Here is a 24,525-nt window from a genome sequence, read left to right as displayed (position 1 = left end):
TAACTTCGCCTTGTTGTCCACGCCTGGCTTCTCCATCACATCAACCTGTCCTGTTAATAGCAGCCAGCAGGTGTAATAAATAACTGAACCAGTTAAGTGTGGCTATAATTCTTTATTTGCCGCGCAGCTCACAACAGTTCCATATTAGTAGGCTACTCATGAGAAGAATCCTTTCATTGTGAGCTTGTATTTTCGGAAGCGATTTTAGAAATGAAACTATAGTGTCAGTCAGTGTTGTTGTTGACACTTGACAGTGTTGTTTAACTGCTAATTTGCAGCCAATGCCATTGACGTGATCTGCTCTGACTCACTGCTCTGTTGCATGTTTTATTTTTATATTATTATTAATGTATCATTTATTTGTTGTTATTTGTTATTTACATTGTTTTGTAGCAGTTTTTTTGTTAGTTTTTTATGTATTGTGTTGTTTTGTTTTGTTTGTTTGTCTAGTTGAAAAAAGTGTCTTTATGTATGAAGTGTATTTTGTGAATTGAGGACCCCCTTGAAAACGAGATGGTTCATCTCAAGGGATTGTTCCTCATAAAGAATTTCAGACTATCATTAGCCTATTATTGTTATTTCTTATTATTAGCCTATTATTATTATTCACTATAAATTTGCTTTCTGACAGTTGAAAATGGAAAAGTGTTTCAATGTGTCAAAACAATGCAGACATTCTTCTCATACCATCATCTTCTCCACTGACTGACTCTCTTCTCTTCCAAACAAGGCTATTCAAGGGTATTTTCTATCTAGGCCTAGGCTACTGTATATGCCTACTGCCTGTAGGGAATACCTTGATTTTTATTTTGTATTTGGGATGTCTATTCAAAACGTGGGTATAGGCATGAGTGTATAGACCTGTGGTAGGCCTATGGCATTGGTAGGCCGTCTACTAATGAAAATAAATTCCATTTGTAATGTCCTTTGTTTCCTTGTGGACCTGTCTGTCAAGCCCTTTGAGACTGTGCCATGATTAAGAGGGCTATACAAATATACTTTCGAGTTGAGTATTGTTGTCTGCAGCTGTCGTTTATCTTTTGGCATGGCCGTAATAATAGCCCTAATTATGCAGGCCTATATTATTAGCCTCAAACTATTTCCCAGCCGTACCTTATTGTTAATAACTTTAAAATACATAGACAACAAAATCCATTCATACTCTCATTTGAACATTTTGGTTTTATTCATTTTTAAAACAAAACCTCTGCACTTCAGTAGCCTACTGTACTTACAAATTGCACCAGCCAGAAAGCCTTTAATAATCCATTCTTTTTCAAGCCAGAGTTAAGCTATAGCAGCACTGACAGTCACCGCAGCATTGGGTTTCCCAAAAGTAACTTTCAGAGTTAGGATGAAATCTATTCCAGCAGCTGGCAATGGAGCCAACACGTTAAGCCTTTACACAAATCTACAAGCATAAATCTATGGATCTAGATATATTAGAGAAGAAAAAAACATCATTTTAATACAGCATAATGTATATATGAGACATTAATTAGAAATACATTTTCGTAAAACATGTATTTGTCCGCAATTTTCAGCTCCATTATTTCATTTACAATCCAATCACCCTTTTTATTTGTATTGTTATTTGCAAGTTTGTGTCTGAAGTGCAGGTTTGCTGGAGTTGCACCTGTTTTAAAATGTGGCATTTACACCACCTAGATCCATTTTCATTCTACACTGGGATTGTATGACCTCGTGAAAATGTACACAGACAAATGTGAAGTTTTAATTTAACTCTTTTTTTAAGAGATTAATGAACACTACACATTTACCAAGTACTTTTACTGACAAGTTGTCTTTGGGAAACCTGGCTGTGAATTGTTTTACAGGTTCATCAACAGACAGATTGCTGGTGTAGAATATAATCATCTTATTTACATACATTTCTGTACAATCAAATACACATAGAGATGAATAACTCTGTCCTCCTCTTAAGCATTCCAGAATAGTTTCATGGAGGATGTGTGTTCACAACATGATTTTGACCAGTTTTAGCATGAGAAAGGCAATCCCACAATTTAGAACTTCAGGGTAAATGGCGAGAGCCAGCACAGAACCACAAAATGGAATCCTAAAACATCTGGATGGGATGCCTATTTTCAATGCTTTTAATTTGATCAATAAATCATAGTTGAGTGTATACATCCTTGACTCAACCAGTAAAGAAAAGCAACTTTCTCTGCATATTTGTTTTTAAAAACTTCACAACACAGTAAATTATTAGCATCCTACATTATCTTTGTCAGTTTTGTTTGGGGGAGGGAAGTTGCGGAAACATCAACAAAATAGTCAGTGGAATTAAAAGTACTGCATATAGGCTGATCAAATGTTGGGTTGTTCTGGGTGAGAAAACGTGCCAGGCTTTTATCAGCAGAGCTTCACAGGGCATACATTTCCAATGTGGAATATCTCTAGAGTAAATGAAGCCCTCAACTCTGGCACTTAGTAACTGTACAGACTAAAATATACCAAAACCTGTATGTCAAAGATTTGTCTTAGATATAAGTGAAGATGGAGTTTGGGCCAATTAGGAAGTAAGTGGTCATCATTTTTAAACTGGTCAACATCCTGTTTGGGAGGCTAATGGGGTGCATTAGCCTCAAAATCACAATAAATTCATCTCTTAAAATGGGCTTCAACACATTGGGACAAACTTCAATGAACAAACTTATGTTGAGACAAGTACCACTTTACTATGTATTTGCTATGATTTGATATTGGTGTCAAATCAGAGCAAATAGTATAGCCTATCATCTCTCAAAATGAATGAAATTACAAATTAATATTCAAAATACATTGGTGACTGCATGGGAAAATCCTATTAGTTTCTCAATACCTTCATGGTTGGCCTTTCATTAATACGGAGGTTCTGCAGAACACAGATAATAGTTTTTCCCATGCATTTGTGTTACAGAGACAGAAGGATCTGCTGACCAGTTTAATATACATTAACCCATTCAATATGGAAAGCACCTGTGTCATGTTAGATTTTGTTATACTGTATAGTAACTGGACTGATTTTCAGAAAACATATTTAGAATCGGCCTCAGGTCTAAATTGGTTAATGAATTACTTAAGACTGCCTGAAGTGCAAAATCATATATCTTACACTTTTGGGGCAATGTAATTGCTTCAGTGGTGTCAAAACAAGATCAGCATAACCCATAAAAATCTCAGCCAACAGTTGTAACCCAAGGTGGGGTAACGAGAACTACAACAATGACTATGGGAGGATTACTGGCCTTTGAAAAGAAAAAATGAAACGGAACAGGAAAACATCCACACACAAAAGAACATAAAATAATAAACAAAAATGGGAAAACTTGTTTTGCTGTTGCAATTCTTTTTTTCTTTTTTCTTAGCTTAAGCTCAATGTTTGTTGAGCGTCTGTAGCTTATTAATGCCCATACCAATTAGGTTATAAAGGTTTTATGTATGTCTGAATTAGAGTGTACAAAATATTAGGGCTGTCTTCCTAAGATTGCATTGCATCACAGCTACAGTACTGTGTACCCGGTAGGTGTGAAGACAAGTTACAGAGAGAAAACATATAAAAAGGAAAACAAACAACTAGAATCCAAATCATTTTGTACATATAAACAGCATTTACAGGATTCCGCAGGTACGGAAAAAAAATAAACATTTGATTAGGCAGTCATTCCAAAACTGATACCCACTTGTGCGATTAAGTAGTGCGCCGAAAATAGAAGATCTACGTTGTGAGCTAGTGTGTCTGCTATATTAGTCATGCGACACCATATAATGAAGTATAAATCAGGGTTAAAGGCAACCAATGGGGCATTTCAGAATACAAAGAGTGAGGTGGCACAAGATCACCGATTAGATCCTGGCCATGTGGCACCTGATAGGTTGAGGCCATGTTATTGGGAAAGGTTCTGAAAACTCCTCATTCCCATAGCATAACAAATTCATTTCTAATTACGTTTCACCACAGGTTTACAGTGAACACATGCACACTGGTATGTAGTTGGCATCTGGACAACCTACACCAACTAACCCAATAGGTAATGCAAAAGTATGAATGAACTAAAGGCCTATTCATACTGATAAGGCACCACCACATCTCTCCGTTAGGAAAAACAACGATGTGATTGGGTGAGCGGTGAGTGGCTTACCACCGCGACGTGACCTCATGTTTTCGGTGGTCACCTTATCACCTAATATTGGAGTATGAATAAGCCTTAAGACGACAAAAAAAACATGTTGATACTGTACGTTACTGTGCAATGGTTCTTAAGGCCTGCCGTTTAAGCCTATACAGTAATATACTGTAGCATTGTCATATTATTATTATATTTTTACCTAATTTTGTTATATTTCGTATATGTTGGACATTGCAGCATGTGTCAAGACATTAAAATGTAATTGAAACATTATTAAAACAGGGAGGGCCTGCCATCAACAGAAACTGTGCAGTAAACAAAATATTGTAAGTTTGAACCCTGTAGCACTCAAATATGTAGCCAGAATATAGAGCTTCATTTCGTGCCAAAGTTTCCTTGGGCAAGATGCTGGACCCAACACCTCTGCAGTCATTGTAAGCTGCTCTGAGTAATGAGCATCAACTACGACATGCCTAAAATGTCAAATGAACCAACAAATTTAGAAATTCACGTGGGGGGATTAATAAATCCAGAGTATTTTAAACCTGCTACCAAAGATAAAATGTACCTTTGTACAGGTATTAAATACTTTGTCGTATGACAGTGCTGCATGCTGAAAATAGCTCATCTATAAGCTCAGAAGGTGGTAGACTATTTTTATGTAGACTATTTTCAGTGTGTGGCACTGATGTACGACAGATTATAAAATAAGCATTATAGTTCAACTACGGGGCAGTTGGGGGACAGAGTACAGGTAAAAATAAAATAAATCCCAATATTTCCCAAAGCCCAGTGGCCCAGCACCAGTAATACAAACCCAATAGGGTGGTGGTCCACCCGACTCCACCACATCGTCTTCCAACAGGAGGTGCCATTACACTGTTTGTATAAAGTAAGGGGTATAAACTTACCGAGCCAATTAGAACAGGACTATGGCCAAATAATGTGCCTCGTATCTAAGCTCATGAAAACATGATGGTGCTCTTGTGTTGGTACTCAGTTCACCGTTTGTTTGTTTATTTTTCTTCTATTCACAGTGCTTGGAGCTATTTGGGGTCAGTAGTTTACTGGTCTAGTCTCAATAACATGGTCATAGCACCAGCTGTTGAAAGACAATGAATTGGTCCCATCACTTAATGCAATATTTAGCAGCCTGTATGAGAGAGAGTAGTTTGGCTGTTTGTTGTATTTTACATAGCAGGGAGGGGAGTAAAAACGACGAGAAGGCCCTTTAGGAGGAAGGATAGTGAGAAAGACACAAATACAAGTTTTTCTTCCTAACTGTGTTGAAGGAGGCAGGTATCGGAGGAATCTCTTGATGATTTGGCTTCAGTGCACACCTAAAAGACTGTGGCCATACTGGCCGACTTTTAACACAACGCTGTACTTACTTTCAATACAATAACGTGGCAATTAGTTATAACGTGGCAAGTCCTTCAGAGACAGTGAACGTGCTGTCCTCACGTTATCTCTCACTGCCAGAAACATTGCCTGGATACAGTTTGGAAGAACAGTGTTCCAGCAGGCCATAGACTTAAGGACCTGATAATAGTACAGTAGTTATTTACACAAACACTCACGCACACTCACACATACAGTACACACGGTACCTAGAAACTAAGACACTATGTCTCTCTGCCAGAGACAATGAGTCGATTAAAGAACCATTCAACAAGTTGATTACAGGACGCCATAAATTAGTCATAACTATATTAAAAACTCTATTTTAGGGACAGTGGGGAAATTGTGGGAACGTAGTATATTAGAGAATCCTATTATTTACAATCTTAAATTATTAAAATGGCTTTTCCCAGTTTCAGTGTCTTTCTCTTAGGCGACCCCCGACCCCCCCCCCCCCCCAGTGTTCCTATAGCAACTGTCCTGAGAGGGACCAGGCAGCAGGATCGAGGGTTGATAACATTATGGCGGCAGAGCCGACGTCATATCGGTTTTGTTGGTCGTTGACATCACAGCTCGACGACGTCATCCGAGTAGTGTTTCCTTCAAGGCTGCTCCTCCGATGTTTTCAGCAGCTCCATCAACGCCCCCACAGCCCCAAAATAACCCTGACAAGAACACATACACTTTTCAAAATCCGATTCAGTGAAAGTGTTTTCATGTCATTCAGCTGATGCAAAAAAATGGCGTAAGAAAATGTACGATGCTGTATATAATTGAGCCCATAGAATAGATTGTATGGTCTTAAATGTAGGTGAGTGCTGTATTGATGTCAAGTTCCAATAACATGTCTCATAACTGCCCTTTTAAACAGTACATGACTTATTTAACTCTAGTCTGGTTTAGTATAATCCAGCCCAGCCAAACTCCAAATGTGTATGTAGTACATGGATCATATTCCTTTGAATAATAGTCAAGATTTAGTGTAGTGGTCTACACTTATCTCAGCGTGGTTACATTTGTACACGCTGTAGCTTTCTTGAAAATCTAATACTAACCTCATGCTCTAGGAAGAGGGCTCTGAGCTGTCCTCTGGACCAGAAGTCCATGGCATAGGCCAGTAACTTGGTGGACACCGTGTTGATACGCAGGAAGTTTCCTACAAACACCACCCGTTCGATTTTCTGGTTGAAAAAGACAGAAAAACATGTCATGTTTGTTTTTTGATGGAAGAGATGGAAATTCCAATTCTACATATATATTTCCATGCAAAATATTCAGAACACACACACACACACACACACACACACACACACACACACACACACACACACACACACACACACACACAAAATTGGCAAATATACAAGCTGGCAGAACTGCTATTTTCGCTGAATGTTTCCCTAGAACAAGGACGCTATGTGGTTAAATAAACAATCAGAATACTTCTTCCACCACTGTTTCTCAAAGCTAAGCCCCGCAAAATCAACTTGAATGAAAACAAAAGTGAACTTGCACAGAGGAATGCTCCGCTGGGATACGCTCCAGGTCGCCAGTTGAGTTTTCATAGAGCAATGTCGTTAACACAAGGCTAAATACAACGCTTAGGTTTGGAAACCATCAACACAGGCCTGTCTTACTGGGTACTATTTTGCTTCCCTCCTATACAATTCTACGACCTGTATATATACCGTTTGTACATACTTTTAAAACACAAATTTGAAAGAGAATTTGAATGAGAAGTCCCCATATGGCTCAATGGGTAGTGTAGGACACTAACTAAAGCCTAAAGCATTGCACGGCAATGTATAAATTAGACACATTTCGACCTGAGGCCGATACTTTAAATATTGCTATAAGGCGTTTCTGTTTTTAAAGGAATAACAATAGGTGTTCCAACTTCCAGGTCTAAATGGGTTAAATAAAAAAATAGAAAATGCATACGTAGGTATGGAGTAAGGACACCATTTGACCATTTATATTAAAATGTATTAACTCTTTGGTGCTGCAGAGGTAGACTACATTCAGGATAAAACCATCCTCCAAATGGCAGCTACTGGCCTGGGTGAAATACCGGTAGATAGATCTGAGGCTGTTCTGATCACCATCATGGAGAAGATGTAATACCAACTCAGACCACAGGGAGACAGTGAAATGCCACTGAAAAGGTAACAACTGTGAGACATAGGCCCTCATTTATCAATGAGTGTAAAATCTGCCCCAAATTCGAGCCTATAGGTTTTGGAGTACACTCACGTCGGCACGACATTTATAAAGTGATCCTAAACAGCTAATCCTTCCTTAATTTCATTCCTAGCAGTGATAAATGTGACGGCTGAAATCAATCTGGCACGCCCTATGAAATCAAGCCTCGCCCTCGTTTTTGCGACATGAACAACTGCAATTCGACCACACAACGTATAGAAACCAATGAGAATTTTGTAGGAAAAGGAATCATATTCTTAACTATCTATTTAATTTCAAAACGGTTTTGAGATCAATATACAATATTGCTGAATTAAGAGTGGTTCTGAACAGATTTTGGTGTAACTTTAAGCTTGACCAGCTGACACATTTTTACCTATATAGCCTATTATTGTACTCCAAAAAACTGGCTGATGAAATAATCAGAGTAGCTGCAGAATGTTGTATGAACTACTTGGTACACAAAACCTAAAATGAAAGTTAATTTCTGCTCTGTTTGACAATTGTTTAACAAACACAGACAAAGAAACACAGCAGGAACTACACATGTTAGCTAGGGAGTCGGGACATGTATGTAGTAATAACATGCACAGCCATTAGAGAGCACAGTTGCACTGTGTACACAGTTATAAAATAAGAAGCACAGTTGTTAACACAAACTTTGATTGAGACATGTAAATATATTTCTTGTTCAACAAGAGACGTGCATTTAGTTGGGTGTGAGAATAGGAGAGGTGTTAACAGAGAAGGCGAGAAAGTGAGGTGGAGAAGTGTGTGTGTGTTCGTAGAAGGTTGTGCTCATCCACGGTGCAACTCTGCATGCTGTGATAGCCCTGTACAATGCTGCTTGATCGCCATGCCACAAGGCAACACTGTAAAGAAGCTCACAGCACACAGACAGATTCCCGGGACTAAGCTAACCCTGGGGAGACATCAGCAACATGCAGATTGCAGATAAGACTACCATCCGTCGAACATGGAATTGACTCCCATCTAACACTGAAAAGAAGTTACCACATGGGCACAGATCTGTGCGTGACTTCACAGGACAAATATAAATGGGGGACATGGTGCTCTAGGGCACTGAATCATTCGGATTGCTAATATAACTCAGAATTCCGCTGTGTAGTGATGGAGACAGTCGTGTAATAAAGGGAATCCCAGGTTCACTTCAAATGCCCTGTTAAAGTGTCCCTGAGCAAGACACTGAACCTTCACAGTCAAATCATTTGACCATTTGTAAGTCTGACCATTTGAACCAATGGACTCTGAGCTTGCAACAAATGGACCCGTGGGCCACGAGTCCATTTGGTTACATTTCTACACTCTCAGAGTTAAATTACCGGTAAGACCACAGCGTTTTAACAAGATGTCAACTTAGCTTGACATGACTAGAATGCAGGGGAAAAGCTCACAGCATAAGTAAGAAGCTTGGTAGACAGGAGGACACCTCCCCTTCCTCCAGGCTGTTCATGTACCTTTTAACAAAGCCAGCAACGTGCAGGGTTCCAGACCAGTGTGGCCCAGTGTCAACAAAGACAAGCAAAACTTGAAACGAAAGGAGGAGTTCACTTGAGTTCACTGAGTTTCTTAATAACATTATGTATTATCATATACTGTATTGTATATATTTATGTGATGATCATCAAAATGATCATCAAAATGTAATATAACGAGTTTATTTTTAGACCGATCATGAACAATAATCATTTGTGTGTGCATGTGAGTTGTTGGTGTGTCAGCCAGTACAGTACGTGAACAATATAAACAGGCAGGCTTGCTGTATGTCTATACTGTTAGTCATGCTGACTAGCAAAGCTCTATGGTATGTGTGGGCCACACCGATTGCACATGAGTATTGTAAATCCTATATTAGTCATGCTGACAAGCCAAACATTTGGCCTGTGAGTGTGTGTGTGTGCCCACGTGTGCATGTGTGTGCTATAGATCCCACATCATTAGTGACGATGATAATCAACCTATTAAATTAGCTGTAATTACCTCATTGACAGCACACATGCGTGCTATGGATCCTATGTTATTGGTGATGGTGACTAGCAGCGCTCTGGCCAGGTCCTCTTTGCTGATGCTGTCTCTTTTCTCCTTATTCATCATGTGACCAAAGCTGTAAAACATCAAACACAACATCGATGTCAGAACCATTTATCTCTTGCCTTTTCCTAAAAGCAGCATCTTTGGAGTGCTTTCTTTATACATATTTTGCCTTTATTGATAGTGCACAGTAGAGAGGGACAGGGAGTGACACACGCAGCAGGTTGTCAGGCTCGGGAATCAAACCTGTGACTCAGAGCCTATATGTAGTATGCACCTTAACCGCTAGGACAGCGGAGCCCCAAGTAATTTAAACTTAAAAAAAATATAATACAATTTTGCATGCATGCGCGTGTGCGTGCGTGTGTGTTTGCGCGTGCCTGCGTGTGCGCTTACGGGGAAACTACACTGGGGGACGGAACCGAACCGTACGCAGCTAGGTGGCTGCACCGACAATTCGTCCGTCCCGTGGGGAGTTCCGTATTCACAGTTTTTTTCCTGTGAAGGCGAGGCAAAGAGCTGCGTAACCGTTGCGGACACGCGGAAAAATAGAGCATTTGTGTAAAAACATTATGCACACACAGAGATTACGAACAACCTCCGTCCCCAGTGTAGCTCGGCCCCTATACTCAATAATTTAGTGATATACAGTATAGTATACTGTATATCACTACATTATTAACTAATTCACTAATTTATTCATTGTGCATATACCGTAACATTGCTAAGCGTGTACCCATATGCCGATGATTCAAGTATTGTAAATGATCAAATCATAAAAATTATAAATATGACAATTAAATAAATAAATGCATAAATACCACAAGGGGGTACTGAAAATGCCAACATGGAATAAAGGACATGAGCCATGTGGCTTAATGCACCTCTCTAGGTAAAGCACAAGTGTGAAACTATTGTATTGAAGCACTGTGTGCGGCACAAAGGTGACAATAAAGTGTGTTGCATTTGTGCACACCCTGTTATTCTACTGAATGGCACAGTGATTATCATCACAACAATGTTGTTGTGTTCATTTTACTGGCAAACCTTTGGACAGAGTACTGAGACCATTGCATATTTACGGTATACACTGCAACAATGTGCAATCGGATTAGCGGTCAGAGGGTGTGTGTGTGTGCATGTGTGCGCGTGTGTGTGTGTCCACATTAAGTGTGGATTCTCCCTTTTTTTTACTTTTCTTTTTCTACTTGCACAAATGTCTATGTTCTATATCTCTTACTGTTCTAATGCCACACACATCTGCATCTGCTGCTATTTAAAACCTAATGTTATTGAATAATTGATATTTTTATTATAGTGTCCTGCACCACAATATGCCCATCTCATCTCAATATGCTATGCTATGTCCCTTTTCACTCTAGTCATTTTACAACATTTGATTATTTGACCTGTTTCAATCATTGTTATTTTCCTTGCAATTCCTTCCTTCTCTATTCTTCTTCCCTTTCCTGAAAGCTACAAATGATGGAGGTTGAATGAAAAGGAAAAAAAAATCACACACTTCATTGCAACAATACAAAATAATTGATGGACATCCCTGTGGATGTCTGATGTATGACTGGTTGGGAATGCATCATGTTTTAACATAGATCAAAATGCAAAACACAACATTAATTTGTGTTTAATATTTTGCGTTTTTACATGCGATGTTGAATTGTCTTCAATCCAAATAAAGCAGCGCACAAAATTGAATTTGTGTGTTTGTGCGCGTTTTCTTTTTTAAGAACACACTTAAAGGTAGAACGACTACATTCAGGACAGATCGATTTACCTCACATGAAATTCGATTCACAACTAATGTCGCCCTGGCCTGTACTACTAAGGCTAGGTGATGTTTTCATGCCTCATCGCCGATTGAAACCTATCTCTCCTTTTCTGTCCCCTGGCTGAAAAGCCATTCAAGGATTGCGAGTGTTATTGTTGCTAACCTGGATGCTACTGCCGAGCCCTGCAGGCCAAAACGTTCGTAATCGCCGCCGTAGATGTCCTTGACCAGCTTGTCAACGTTGGTGGAGTCCCCCTTGCTGGCCATCTCCAACGCCTCCTCAAACGTCTCGCAGCCAGTCAGCAGGCAGCACAGGCCGAGGAACGTAGCGCCTCCCAGACTGAATGGGGGAAACAATGTACGAGTCAGTGTGCTATTTTAATTCATTTGATAACCATAACGCACAAACAATGACCGTTTGTTTCATCTACAATTATCTCTCTGTTTCTCTGAAGCACTATCGCCACAAGAACTGTGGGTGGACCAAAGTCACTTGTAGACTTTAAGCAAATATCACCTTGATGTGACCTGCTGACAGCTCACATATGCGCGTGAACATAATTACATAATATTATTATGCTATTGTTAACTTCTCCCAAAGTAGAGTAACTCGAAAGCCAATGTCACTCAAAGAGCAATCTGGGAAAGAGTGAGAGAGAGAGGTTGAAGGAAGAGGCTGATACTCTCACAGTCTCAGTCACGTTGTCTGTTTACAATAGAGGTTAAAGTTGAAATGATTTCGCAATCACACACACACACACACACACACACACACACACACACACACACACACACACACACACTAAATATAACCAACAGGTTGGGTCACTTTGGCCATGCTGTGCACGGGTGATCACGCCACCTTGGAATTCAGCTGTATATTACAAGCCAACACAGTGCACTGTCTCTCCGTTTGTCTCTGTCTGTCTGTCTGTCTGTCTGTCTGTCTGCACTGTGTTGCTTTGACTGCCTGTCTTTCTGGTTGTCCGTCTGTCTTCTTTTATTAACTAATTTACTGCCAGAATAGTTTCAGTCTAGTTCTATTCTAGTCCCTTCTCTGCCAAGGTGAAGGCGTACGCAAAATCGGCTAGGCTAATGTTAACCACAATCTGTCATATATTGTAACCGCGAGGCATACAAACATACACAACTATTGTGTATTCACGCAGTAATTCACACGTGGAAATCCTGAGAATTAATTTATCTGAAATAGGTATAATAAAAAAAAATTAAGTGTAAGATTGCAAAACTTACTTACTGTATGTAAACTGTAGATTATGCCAAACAAGCAATATTAAGAAACAAAATGTAAATGTCTGGAAGAGGGTCTGTGCGTTTGAGTGTGTGTGAGGGAGGGGGGCCTATTCTCAAACCATTGGATGATCAACACCCAATTTTCAGCAGGCCAAGGACATAAATCCCTGTGATATTTCTCACATATTGTGAAAATTTGGTTCACATTTTGTGAAGGGTCTCAGATCTCACTCCCTCCATATTGGGCAACAACATGACACCAGAAAACCACAGGGAAGCCACGCCTCGTACTAGACACCATCATGTAAGTCACAATTTCACTCCCTCATTATCACAGCCAAGAACCTCCACACACACACCTTCTCTCTCTTTCCTTACCTGGTCCCTGTGACTCGTTTATAGTTGTCCTGGGAGTAGACCGCCAGTATGGAGACCCCGGACCCTATGTTGACCAGCAGCATGGGGAAAGGGTTGTCGTCCAGACTGCAGGGCTTCTTCACACAGGCCTGGGTGTCCGAGGGGTTCTCAAAGTAGTAGCACTCGGGATGTCCGTTGAAGCCGATGCGGTCGATGAATAGCAGTCCGTGGATTAGGCAGTCCAATTCATCCAGCTTCAACAGCTCCAGGTCAGCCATCTTTGAAGACAGGATTTACAGTGGCTACAATTAGTCAATAGCATATATAGATGTAATAACGTGCATGCATGCATGTGTGCCATTTAACAAAAATAATATTCTTGCTCTTACTCTCTAGACTAAACTGAAAAAGGTGCATAAGTAACTCACACCTACACCTTTTCTCAGGTGAAAAATGTGAAAAAACATGGTCAAGTGGGATTGGGATTAGAATTGCAAATGCAAGAAAAATACATCATGCTTCAGGTATTTCCTGTGTCTGGATAAATAAGACTTGACATATGACATAGTATAGTAACTAGACAGGCAGGTTTGCTGTATCAAGAAGACACAGTGAGAGCCAAGTATTGGAAGGTCGGTGAAAAGACAGACAGACAGACAGACAGACAGACAGACAGACAGACAGACAGACAGACAGACAGACAGACAGACAGACAGTACCAATGTTGCAATTCACATAGTCTGATCTTTGACATCATTGCAAAAACTAGCAATGTGTAATGACCTTCTGTGGTGTCACACTTTGAGGACAATTCTACGATTCTGAATAAGGAAGGCAGTGAACACAAACTGGCTTCAAATCACGTTCTGAAGACTGTCATGGTCGCTTAACAAATTAGCATGCATATAATATACATAGGTATGTGTAAGCCCCTCTCAGTCTCCCTTCTCTTTCCTGTATTTAGTTGGATTTGAACAATTACAATGTCACACATGCCTGAGGGTCACTGTCTGAGAACCAGGACATCCCTGGATGTGTGGGTTTGAGTTTTGGCTCTATTCCCACTCATAGCATGCGTTTAAAATAGTGTAACAAACAACTGGGTGGTTCAATGTCTGCCAATGTCCCCTGCAGACAAAGCCCGAAGAACGGCAATGAACTCTGACAAACTAGACTGACAGTCAGGTAGACCGAGAGGCAGGCAAACTGCCAGAGAGAAAGAAACTGACTGAGTGTTGGACAGAAAGGCCTACAGTCAGAGAAAGAGAGACAAAAATAAACGTAGACAGGCAATCAGAGACAGAGTTTACTCAGTTTAATACAGTCCCCAGGAGAATACATTTGACATTCCATGCATGGCTTTCAAGGTTTTAAGTCTTATTTCTACTCACTCAGGGCTGCATCTCCAATAATTGTCTTTATGTGTCTCAAAATGTTCACACAGCTGACAAAAACCATTGGATCCAATGGTACAATCTGTCACGATACTAAACAGAGTATTAATTGATCCGTTTCATAATTGCCTGCAGTTTGATTATTTCATCAATCGTTTCACCTCAATACCACACACACCCCTCACCGTCATGAAGTCGTTCTCAAACTTGTAGGCCCCTCCTCCGGTGGCGCAGAGCGTGGTGTGGAGCGATGAGAAGTTCTTGTCGCGTCCCATCTGGATAAAGCGGTGCATGGCTTGTGTGGGGAACCGGATGAAGTGGAGGTTCCCCGTCCGGCCGCACATGGTCAGGTTCCTCAGCTCCAGGTGAACGTCACGGATCCCTGTCTTACCTGGGAGAGGGAGGGGGAATGAACGAGGAAAGCATAAAGGAGCGAGGGAGGGAAGGGCAATGTGGTTGGAAGAAAGAGATAATGAGAGAAGAAATGGTAAAGGGAGGGAAATGAGGAAGAGAGTAGGGATGGAGAGACGGGATGGATGACAGTCAGGAGAGATGGAAAATTTGAGTGGAGGAAAGAGGAGAGAGAGGAGGGAAGGAGTGCGAGAAAGGAGAGAATGAATGAGGGTTGAAGGGAATACAAATTGCTTAGTTGCATCCATGGGGTGTGTGTACTTGACTTTGTGTGTGTGTGTGTGTGTGTGTGTGTGTGTGTGTGTACCATAGGCCACATTGGAGGTGAGGTATCTGCGAATGGATTTGAGGTTCTCCACCTCCTCCTGCTCCTCCTCTGCTGTGATGTCCACAGGCTCAAAATACACCAGCTTCACCAGGGTACCACCGATGTCCATCCCAAACCAAGGGAAGGCTGGAGGGTGAGAGATGGAGAGCGAGAGGGAGGAAGGTAGAAAGGGAAAGGCAGAGGCAAGAAAAGAGGTGGATAAATATAAAGCAGTTTTCTTTTCTTCCTACCACTCCTGCTCTACCCTACCTCTATCCTCGCTTCTCATGAAAAACTACAAATTATGGAGTGCACACGAAAAAGGATTTTCACACACTTCTTTACACCTATAAACCTATGAGGAGAAGATGGGACAAAATTTAACAATACCCTGAATAGTTTGGAATTGCTCATGCTCAGATAAGATTTGAGTTCAATATATTCAATTGCTGTATTGTGACATTATGACGATGTGACATTGCCATAACACAGTATTTGGTTGTTGATTTATTCTTTTACATTTGTATAATCTTCTCCCAATTTAGTTTCACTGGAAGGGTGTAACACATGCAGAAGAACACAATCTTTCCCATCTCCACTCCCGATGGCCAGCCAACCTGCAGGTGTAGGAGTTGCTAATGCAGCAACAGTAATCGCCCTGAGCACCTTCCCCAACCGGCTTCCCGTTCCTGGAACACGGCCAAATTGTTTGTAAGAGCACCACGCCGTATGCACTGCGGAGACATCTAACCCCAGTCTCCATGTAGGGCAGGAACTTTGCCCCTGCACCACCCGGATACTTACATTAATTATTATTTTAACAAAAACACAAAAGTATTACCATGCAATTCGTTGGAGTCAATCAATCAATTTGTTCACTGTGTGACTTTGAAATTAAAACATACTCAATAATCTAATATGAGATACATCGATAGGCGATAAGATATTGTTTTCAGACATACCACCCCGGGTGGTGCAGATCTCTATGTTCCATGGTGGTATTTCTGCAGTCCAAATGGTAGAGCGTGGAGCAGTTAGCATGTTGACAAGTTCCATCATAGACTAGCTAATGCAGCCTCTCTTGCACAGCACTTCAGGATAACTGACCACATAAATGATGGTGCCTTTTGTGTTCTAACATTTTGGGATCAATCAGGATTAATGACCTTTGGTAGTAGTCACACATCGCCTTGTTATTTGGCCGCTGGCCCTTTGTTGTGTTAACTCAACCTTTCACCTACTACACTACCCTAGTTCTAACCTCTTGTGCCATGATCGCACATCCTCAGGTAGTCCAGAGCTGACGTGCTGAGCCCTGCTAACCCAGGATTACCAATACATCAGAAAGCAAGTGTAGAGTCTTTGCAAAACCTTTACAGAAAATGTTCACATTTATTTACCTATAGTATGCATATAACAATTGTTTGCTAGTTCATATAGTTGTGTTCACTTTTGAGCCCAAACAAAAATGATAGTTTATATTTTTATTACAGTTGGACAGGATTCCAGACATGATTGAGGTTGAGCATTAGTTTCTTGTTGGAAAAATAATAATAATTAAAAGAAATCACACCCATGTGAACTGAGTGGTGCAAACCCCCCCCCCACCTCTCTCTCTCTCTCTCATTAGCAGGCAACAGTGCAAACGGTCACAGCACTACTACAGTTCAGATCTGAGTGATATTATGTTTCAGCCTCAAGTGACAGTCACACTTTCCTCCACAGACTTAGCCAGACATCCCCACATGTGTGAGCACACACACACACACACACACACACACACACACACACCTTGTGTTGTGGTGCGGACGCTCTATTGGCCTATATAAAGTCCATTGCCCGACCTGTCCATGTGACCCTGCCCTAACCTCCACATACTGTAGTTTAAGGGGCAGTTGTTTCCATCTGAATTTTACTTTCTTTCTTACACAGAGTTAGTTTTCTTTTATGGTTCTGTGTGCAGTTTAAAAGGTATGTTGAATAGTGAGCTTAGATACTAATCAATTTATGGATATCTAGGATCAAGTGACTAGCCTAGCGTTAACTGTTTTTAAAACAAGCATAATCCTAACAAATTAACAGTAATTACACTATACTGTAGTTTGAAACTCTACCGCTGTGGCGGCCTGTATGATATATATTTTTTCTCTTTTCTCTGTCAATTCCAACATTAATTTTGTTTGACCAAGACCAGCCATCCATCTTTGGAGAGGTTTAAAGGTGTATTTCACTACTTTTTATTAATGTTTTTTTGTGGCTTTCGCCTTTATTTTATATATATTATAGAGGGACAGACAGTAGGCTGACAGGAAATGGGGAGAGAGATGGGGGGGGACATGCAGTAAAGGCCGTCGGGATCGGGAGTCGAACCCGCAGCATACTGCCAGACTGGATTACCAGCCAAGGTGCCTGGACCTCTGAGCCACGGCCCAGGCCATATTTCCATACTTTTGAAGGGACCTGCAGCTGCGACGTGACCCAAGAGCTGTGACAGGGAAACAGAGGGACAGACAGGGTCCATGTAGGTGAAAGGTCTTTGGCATAATGCCATGTGTCATGCTGCTCAACCACCTCTAAGCGGCCGGTTTGAGTAGGTTTTATATTTATATAGATGGTTCTCAAACTTTTTGTTCACACTAACGAGCAAGTCAAAATCTGTATTCATGTCGTTATTTTTTAAATGTATTAAAAATACAAATACATTTTGATTGATTGAATACTTTAACAGTTCGCAAATAAAAGGCATGTGGCACAGATGTCAATTCATCGAGGAATGACAGAAATGCCAGAAATAGGGATCCTAGGTTGAAAGTGGTTGAAATATTTGTTTTTTGAGCATATAAAATTAGCCTCTGTATTGTGAAATGTAGTGGCTCAGTACTGAAAGGGAAAGATTATATACATTCATTAATTATAAAATTAAAAATGTTTTGTTTTGAGGTAATAATATGTTAAGTAAAGTATAATGGGTTGTTGCAAAATCCCATGCCACACCTGGATTTGTCACGCAGCACACCATTTGGGAACCACTGATGTACAGTAGGCTACATAGTAGAGTATGATTTATATTGATGCATCAACAGATTGACTGTCAATTCCTACTAGATCACTGATATTACAAAGGTCAAAGGTCAAAGACAGTGATCTGAAAATAACATACGATAAAACTGTTGATGGGGGAAATACGGTGTCAGGTGTGTATGTGTGTGAGCAGAGAGAGAGAGAGAGAGAGAGAGAGCACAACACAGAGGTGGAAATGGCTACCAAAAGACCCCAAAATACAGCTCCTTGAATGCAAAATAGTCAATATTTAATGAAGCTACAGCTGTGCACAAAATAATAAAGGCTCTTAAGCCTGCAGTGAGCTGTGTAAAACAGCTGAGCGGACAGAACGGCTAAGGATAATAATAATATAATTCTACAGTGTGTTTGATAAGATAACCACTAAATGAGTGGCAACGGCTGAACACCACGTTATTGTGAATTCTGTACAATACATACACATAGATATTGCAACATGTTCTCCTATCGCAGAACAATACAAAATACACCCAAGCACAAATGAATCTCATATTGATTACACATGAAACGCTAATCCAAAACAAAAATAAACTTCCGGTCTGTTTTTATCTCCCTCTTCTACAATATTTCCCATTTCAACAAACATGACCCAAAATGTCCTTGCTTTTGCCATTTGTTCTAAGGTGCTGAAAAGCAGCCTGATTAGTAAATGGCAAAGAGATACATTTCTACATTGTTTCAGGTAGAGGAGGCATCTTGGGCAGCACGGGTGTACCCATTTTTGCTTTCATATGACATTTTACTGGTATTGGTATGGTATTGGGGTGTGCCCCCCAATACTGGGACGTTAGTTGATCTACATACCACGTCCACGAGTCACCCCCCCCCCCCCACCACCCTTGCAGATCTGGCTGCACACCTTTTAATGATCTGTTGAAAACACACCAAATAGTATGGCTTGACCCAGCCCAGAAACCTGTGAGTCGCAGCACACTTGAGAATCTTCTTTTACAAATGCTATTCAGTGACTGCATTAGCATAAAGCCTCCCACTAAAACATTTGCACTATTTACCTGAAATATTGTGAAGCGTGCTGCGTACTAGCCTGACTGTTGTGAATAGTGAGATTGCTTTCAATTGATCAGGAAGGCGAACATTAAATGTTCATTATCAAGTGGTGTAGCTCTGTTGTTTTGAATTAGATCATGTTTAGATGTTAATAGGATGGGGAGGTGGTCATAGAGGGCAGGTGGGTGTATCCAAAAGGGATTCATTAGTCCATTAAATCAGTGGTTCTCAAAGTGAGGTCCAGGGATCCTCAGGTCCGGGCGGCAGTGGTTCAGGGGGTAGAGTGGCCGGTAGAGCGGCCGGATGAAAACCACAAGGTTCCCAGTTCGATCCTGGGCTCCCCCTTGAGCAAGACTTTGAACCCCTCTATCTATGTAAAGCTCTTTGGATTAAAGCACCATATAAATGCGTAATTTACCATTTTACCTAGAGGGGGTTCCAACTTCCAACTCCCCTTACAGTTCATTTCATGGTCTGGGGGAATTGAAATTAAGTTTGAGTACCACTGCATTAAAGCACCCAATTTAGATGAACGTGTTATGTGACATTGGTTAAATTTTAATCAGGATTAATTAGTCCTATTAACAGATTACTGGGCTCAGTGAAGGTTGTATAATAAAGAACAACCAGCTTTAATTACACTTCATCTCTAATTTGATGGAAAAAGTTGGACTCATTAGGTCCATACTTCAGTGACACATACTGTACATTAGACCAGGAAATGTATCTACTGATATATTTTTACTTTGTTGTTTGACGTTAAGCTTGTTCTGCCTGACCCTCATCCTAAATGTGCACAGTACTGCTTATCCGGTTCTACACCATAAAATTAGTTGAAATTCCTACTCAGAGTAGGCAAACTCATAAAGGGTCTACTCTCCACTCACATTCCTTAAATCCTTTGTCACTGTCAGTCAGTATCAGTAACAGGAAATTATTATAGCAATCAGTCACAACATTGTACACATAACACAATAATCTCAACACATCTCTACTTGAACTACATTGACCCATGAAATGTGCCAAAACTAAGTTTCAAGACTTTTGTCCTTTGGCTGCTGTTAGTTAAATTATAATGAACTATTGCAATCTGGAACATGATGCAACTCTATCCATAAACCATAAATGTGATTTCTTGAATTATGGGTCATCTCTTATCTTAAGGACTCTCTAAAGATAAAGATAGAGAAGCTTTTGGTTTGTTTGTTTGTTTTGACGCTTTTTGATTTTATATTCTTTGTTCCTTTTTAAAGTTGTGATTTTAGAGTATTGATTTAGGCTCAATACCTTTTCCCACTCTCAACTTTTGATATGAGTATCTGCTAAATGTTTGAATTGTAAATGCCTAAATTGCTAATTGCAATTGCAATGAATACAAGAATGAAAAACAGAATCCACACTGAAAAACTCCCTACAACTGCCCTAAAGTTGTATTAGTTAATAGTGGTAGATGGCAGAATAGCCCACTGGTCATGAGAGGTTTTCACGCATGCAGTTATCCACGACAAAAGGGATGGCCTTTAGACATGGCAACTTTAAGTTTACCGATTGGTATCGCCTCACTCCAATTCCAGTATTGGCCAGTCTGTTCTGTGACCGTATTGCGCCACACAAGAGACTGTACAGTACAGGGTATTATGTATTATAGGTCATTTGTGCTTGTTAGATTTGCACCCCTATATGCATTTGTCCATTCCCCCACCTATCTGATCAGTGAGGTAACTGTAGGTTATCTTAAGATTAGATGCTTTTTTGAGACTTTGATCTTCCGTTTTATTTTTGTGTATAGTTGTTTCAGTCATAATAGCCTAATACTGTACTCATCAAAGTGCTATCTTGTCAGTTGCCTTGCAAACAGAACATATTTCAAACAGAGAGAGAGATAGAAAAACATACAGAAGCTATCAGGAGTAACGTCAAATAGCAATTCCCTCACAAAAATCACAGGTGTTTTTCTGGAATATATTTGTTGAATGACTGGGAATGCAGAATTTTTCTATTTTCTTTCTTGCGCTCATTTCCCTCTCTGACTTCATCTTTTGCTCTCCATTTCTCTCTCACCCTCCTATTAATTTTCTCTCTTTCTCTCTCCCTCTCCCTCTCCAATAATACATAATTTATGCTCAATCGCATGCGTTGTGAGCTTGTAGATCTGCCATTTTTGGTGCACAATATTGTCATAGGGCGAACAGCGAAGTATATATCAGGCTTTTAACACAATTGGAGATGGACGTGAGGAATGCCAACAAGCTGGCTTAGCAAACAGACCACTGAACGTGTGGCAGCTCTCTGTACCAACACTAACCGCACAAAAGTCAGCATGAGGTTTCACACCACAACATCTAGCCGATTATGACATTTTACTGGACGATTCATTGTCATACAAATACAATTTGATTAAGGATTCAATTACATTTCTGTTTAGCTTTAGGCTTAGAATAACAATTGCACAGGGCAGAAATTACAAATAACTTTAATATACAAAGAAATTGTATATTTAATCGTTACTAGTTTGGAAAATAGTGGAAAATAGTGGAAATAGCCCACAAATAGCCTCACATGTGAGCTTGTAGATCTGCAATCAGTTTTTTTGTTTTCAACATGGAAACGATTATGCTAAATAATTGCAATTTTCTCAAATAAAGGTTACATTTAGGCAGGGTAATTATGTAATACTTGTGTGACAGTCCTAGGTGAGAGCATGAGGTTTCAACACATCTAGAAAGACCATGAACCACAGAATCACAGCCACTACAATGAGAGGGAGAATTACGCAATCCTTGCCATCTAACAGAATACTGGTGCCTGCAAGTGCATGACTTCAGCACCACAATGCTGAACAACTATATGCCTGTTGTGGTTTCTGAAAAATCTCAACAACACAATGCATTTATTCGTTTTTGATCTTTAGCCTTTTTGTTTATGCCATCTTATGGCCACAAATGAATGTTTTTCAACAAACCAAAAAACAACAACATGATATTACCTATTTATGACAATCAACACATTAGGAAAGTTATAGTAACATCAATTTCTCAGTTGTGTTACCAAGACATTTGGCCAAACTTACCAGGCTTCTTCTCAGTTATCAACTTCATGGTGATGATGAACAATCTCAACAGACAGGTGCATGCACAACCTCCCACAAAAAGTCTCCAAAGTTAAGCAGGCCTAGGATGGTCTCTATACTCTTTCAAATAAAAGCTACTGTTACACGTTCAACAGTGCTGCTTAAAAAATCGATATGGTGGCACACATCATTTTACGCATTCTTCTATCTTTTAAACTCCCAAGTTCTAAATATCTTTCTCACAGCATCCAATACAGTCCGTACATGTGGGGGGCGGGGCCCTGTCCCTTTAACCCCTTGCCTGCCTCCCGAAGACAAAACTCACGCGTTGATTGGCTGTTGCACGCCAAGCCCACTTATCAGGAGCTTCTTCACCACCGGGAAACCACCAATCACAGCAGACCAAGTGCAGGCTGAGGTTCCATATAAACAAAAGGCAATCTCTCTACACCGTGACCGCACGGCGCACACAGCATTTGACAGTGGGATGACATACCATGTCAGATCTGACAGCAGCTGGTCGATTCCATACAGTGCAAAACCCTGTGTTTATTTAATTAATGATTCATTTCATAATTGTTAATATGAATCAATTTGTTACATTTGCATGCTCACATACCGATAGTAAATTAATTTCATTCATTGGTGTCCCAGTACAGCACACACATTGCAACACAACACTGCCTGCTTGTGCAAGGCAAGGCAAGGAGGGCTGCAGCCAAATGACCTCTCCGTAAAGCCCCCCCCCCCCCCCACACACACACACACACACACCAGACCACACCACAATGTCATTCAACCACCAACTGCTAAGTTTATTTTTGAACAACATTGTGCGTCGCCCGGGTGACACTTACGGGGTCTGTGCCTTTTCACAGTCGAGTCCGTCCTTCTCCGTAGTCTGCATCTCTTCGCCGGGGAGCCCCCGTTGCATTCGGCATCGTCGTGGTGGTGGTTGTTATGGTGGTGCTGCTGCTGGTGCAAAACATGGACATTTTCACAGGCGTTGTTGCTGGTTCCACTGTTGTTGCAGCCGCCGTTCAGAACGACGTGGCTGTGAAAAGAAGAAGCCCTTTGGCTCTGTCCGTTGCTGACGTGATGAAACGGAGCGGCGGATCCTTTCTTGTCCATCATCGACTTGGCTTTATCCATGGCTGCTGCAGATAGCCTGTGCCCCGATACCCCTAGACCGAAAGCCGTGTGTCTCTGTTGCAAGCAGCGGGGTGTAGCTAACGTTAGCCTCGCCTTGCTACCAAACCAGTTTACCTCCTCGATGTGTCGTGTGACAAGTGTGTGCGACCAGCTCCTTGTAATCTGATCCGTATGAAGGAAGGCGTTTTTTCCCCCTCCAACGACGGCAACCCAGTCTAATTTAAAACACTGTGCTGAAATCTAACATGTATAGGCTATGTTTGCATAGTGTGACAAAAATGAAAATATGTCTAACCTATAACGTAACGATTTCATTTGCTTTCGAGGTCACTCGCGGTCATTTCCAGTTTTCCACACACACAACATTGGAGAAACGCTATCCTGGCCAACTGGCGCAGCGTGTGTGTGTGTGTGTGTGTGTTGGCTACTACGTCACGCCACCACGCCACGGAACCCGTTCACCTTTCTGGAACAAAAATATATAAATAGCCTAAATTAAGATCAGCCTTTGAGAAAATAAGATATTCCTAGACATATATCCTGTTCTTCTGTTAAATACAATAAACACAACAACATTGCCCCCCACTCTCCATCATGTAATGTAAACACAAAACAAACAAAGCGTGAATGCAACACACATGCACGCACGGTGACGCACCCCCTGGCCTGCATGCAGTCTGCTTTATTTAGCGTGCTTGAATGGACTGAACGGAATGAGTCGGGGGTGGATGTGTCATGTGTGGGGGCATAATGGGTAGCCGCATTATATGTGGGTTGGCTTGGCTTTAGTCAGATTTAAAACAAGATATAAATAAACATAAGATAAATAAACATTTATCTTAATTGTATAAGTTAACTGATAAGATATGTTTCCTATGGTATCAATAAACATATAGTCAGGGGAAATTGTCAGAATA

At 40.7% G+C, this 24,525-nt stretch overlaps 1 protein-coding gene across 2 annotated transcripts; it reads right to left on the bottom strand.

Annotated features, from left to right (window-relative positions):
* Window positions 1-1,167: 1,167 nt before the first annotated feature.
* On the bottom strand, window positions 1,168-23,930 carry pank1a (pantothenate kinase 1a). Of its 2 annotated transcripts, none has more exons than XM_080781969.1 (8): window positions 23,314-23,930; window positions 15,298-15,444; window positions 14,765-14,970; window positions 13,207-13,463; window positions 11,738-11,914; window positions 9,738-9,861; window positions 6,590-6,715; window positions 1,168-6,199 (listed from the first exon to the last, which is right to left on the bottom strand). In XM_080781969.1, exons 1-8 carry the CDS (start codon window positions 23,606-23,608, stop codon window positions 6,137-6,139), a joined length of 1,395 nt encoding a protein of 464 aa, XP_080638095.1. In that variant the 5' UTR covers window positions 23,609-23,930; the 3' UTR covers window positions 1,168-6,136. The 2 variants fall into 2 exon arrangements, with proteins under 2 accessions (XP_080638095.1, XP_080638096.1); XM_080781970.1 differs by lacking the exon at window positions 23,314-23,930 and adding an exon at window positions 22,457-22,650.
* Between the last annotated feature and the right edge of the window lie 595 nt (window positions 23,931-24,525).

Source organism: Protomyctophum bolini (assembly GCF_963924005.1).
Source record: "Protomyctophum bolini genome assembly, chromosome: 14".
NCBI lineage: Eukaryota > Metazoa > Chordata > Actinopteri > Myctophiformes > Myctophidae > Protomyctophum > Protomyctophum bolini.
Note: the sequence above shows the minus strand (reverse complement) of the source record. Positions and strands in the feature narration are given on the sequence as shown.

Coding starts and splice junctions, on each gene's coding strand:
- pank1a (XM_080781969.1), bottom strand. CDS start 23,608: ATGGATAAAGCCAAGTCGATGATGGACAAGAAAGGATCCGCCGCTCCG. Junction 11,915..13,206: donor AAACGAGTCACAGGGACCAG/GTAAGGAAAGAG, acceptor TCCCCCATTCAG/TCTGGGAGGCGCTACGTTCC. Junction 6,200..6,589: donor CCCTCTTCCTAGAGCATGAG/GTTAGTATTAGA, acceptor TGTTCTTGTCAG/GGTTATTTTGGGGCTGTGGG.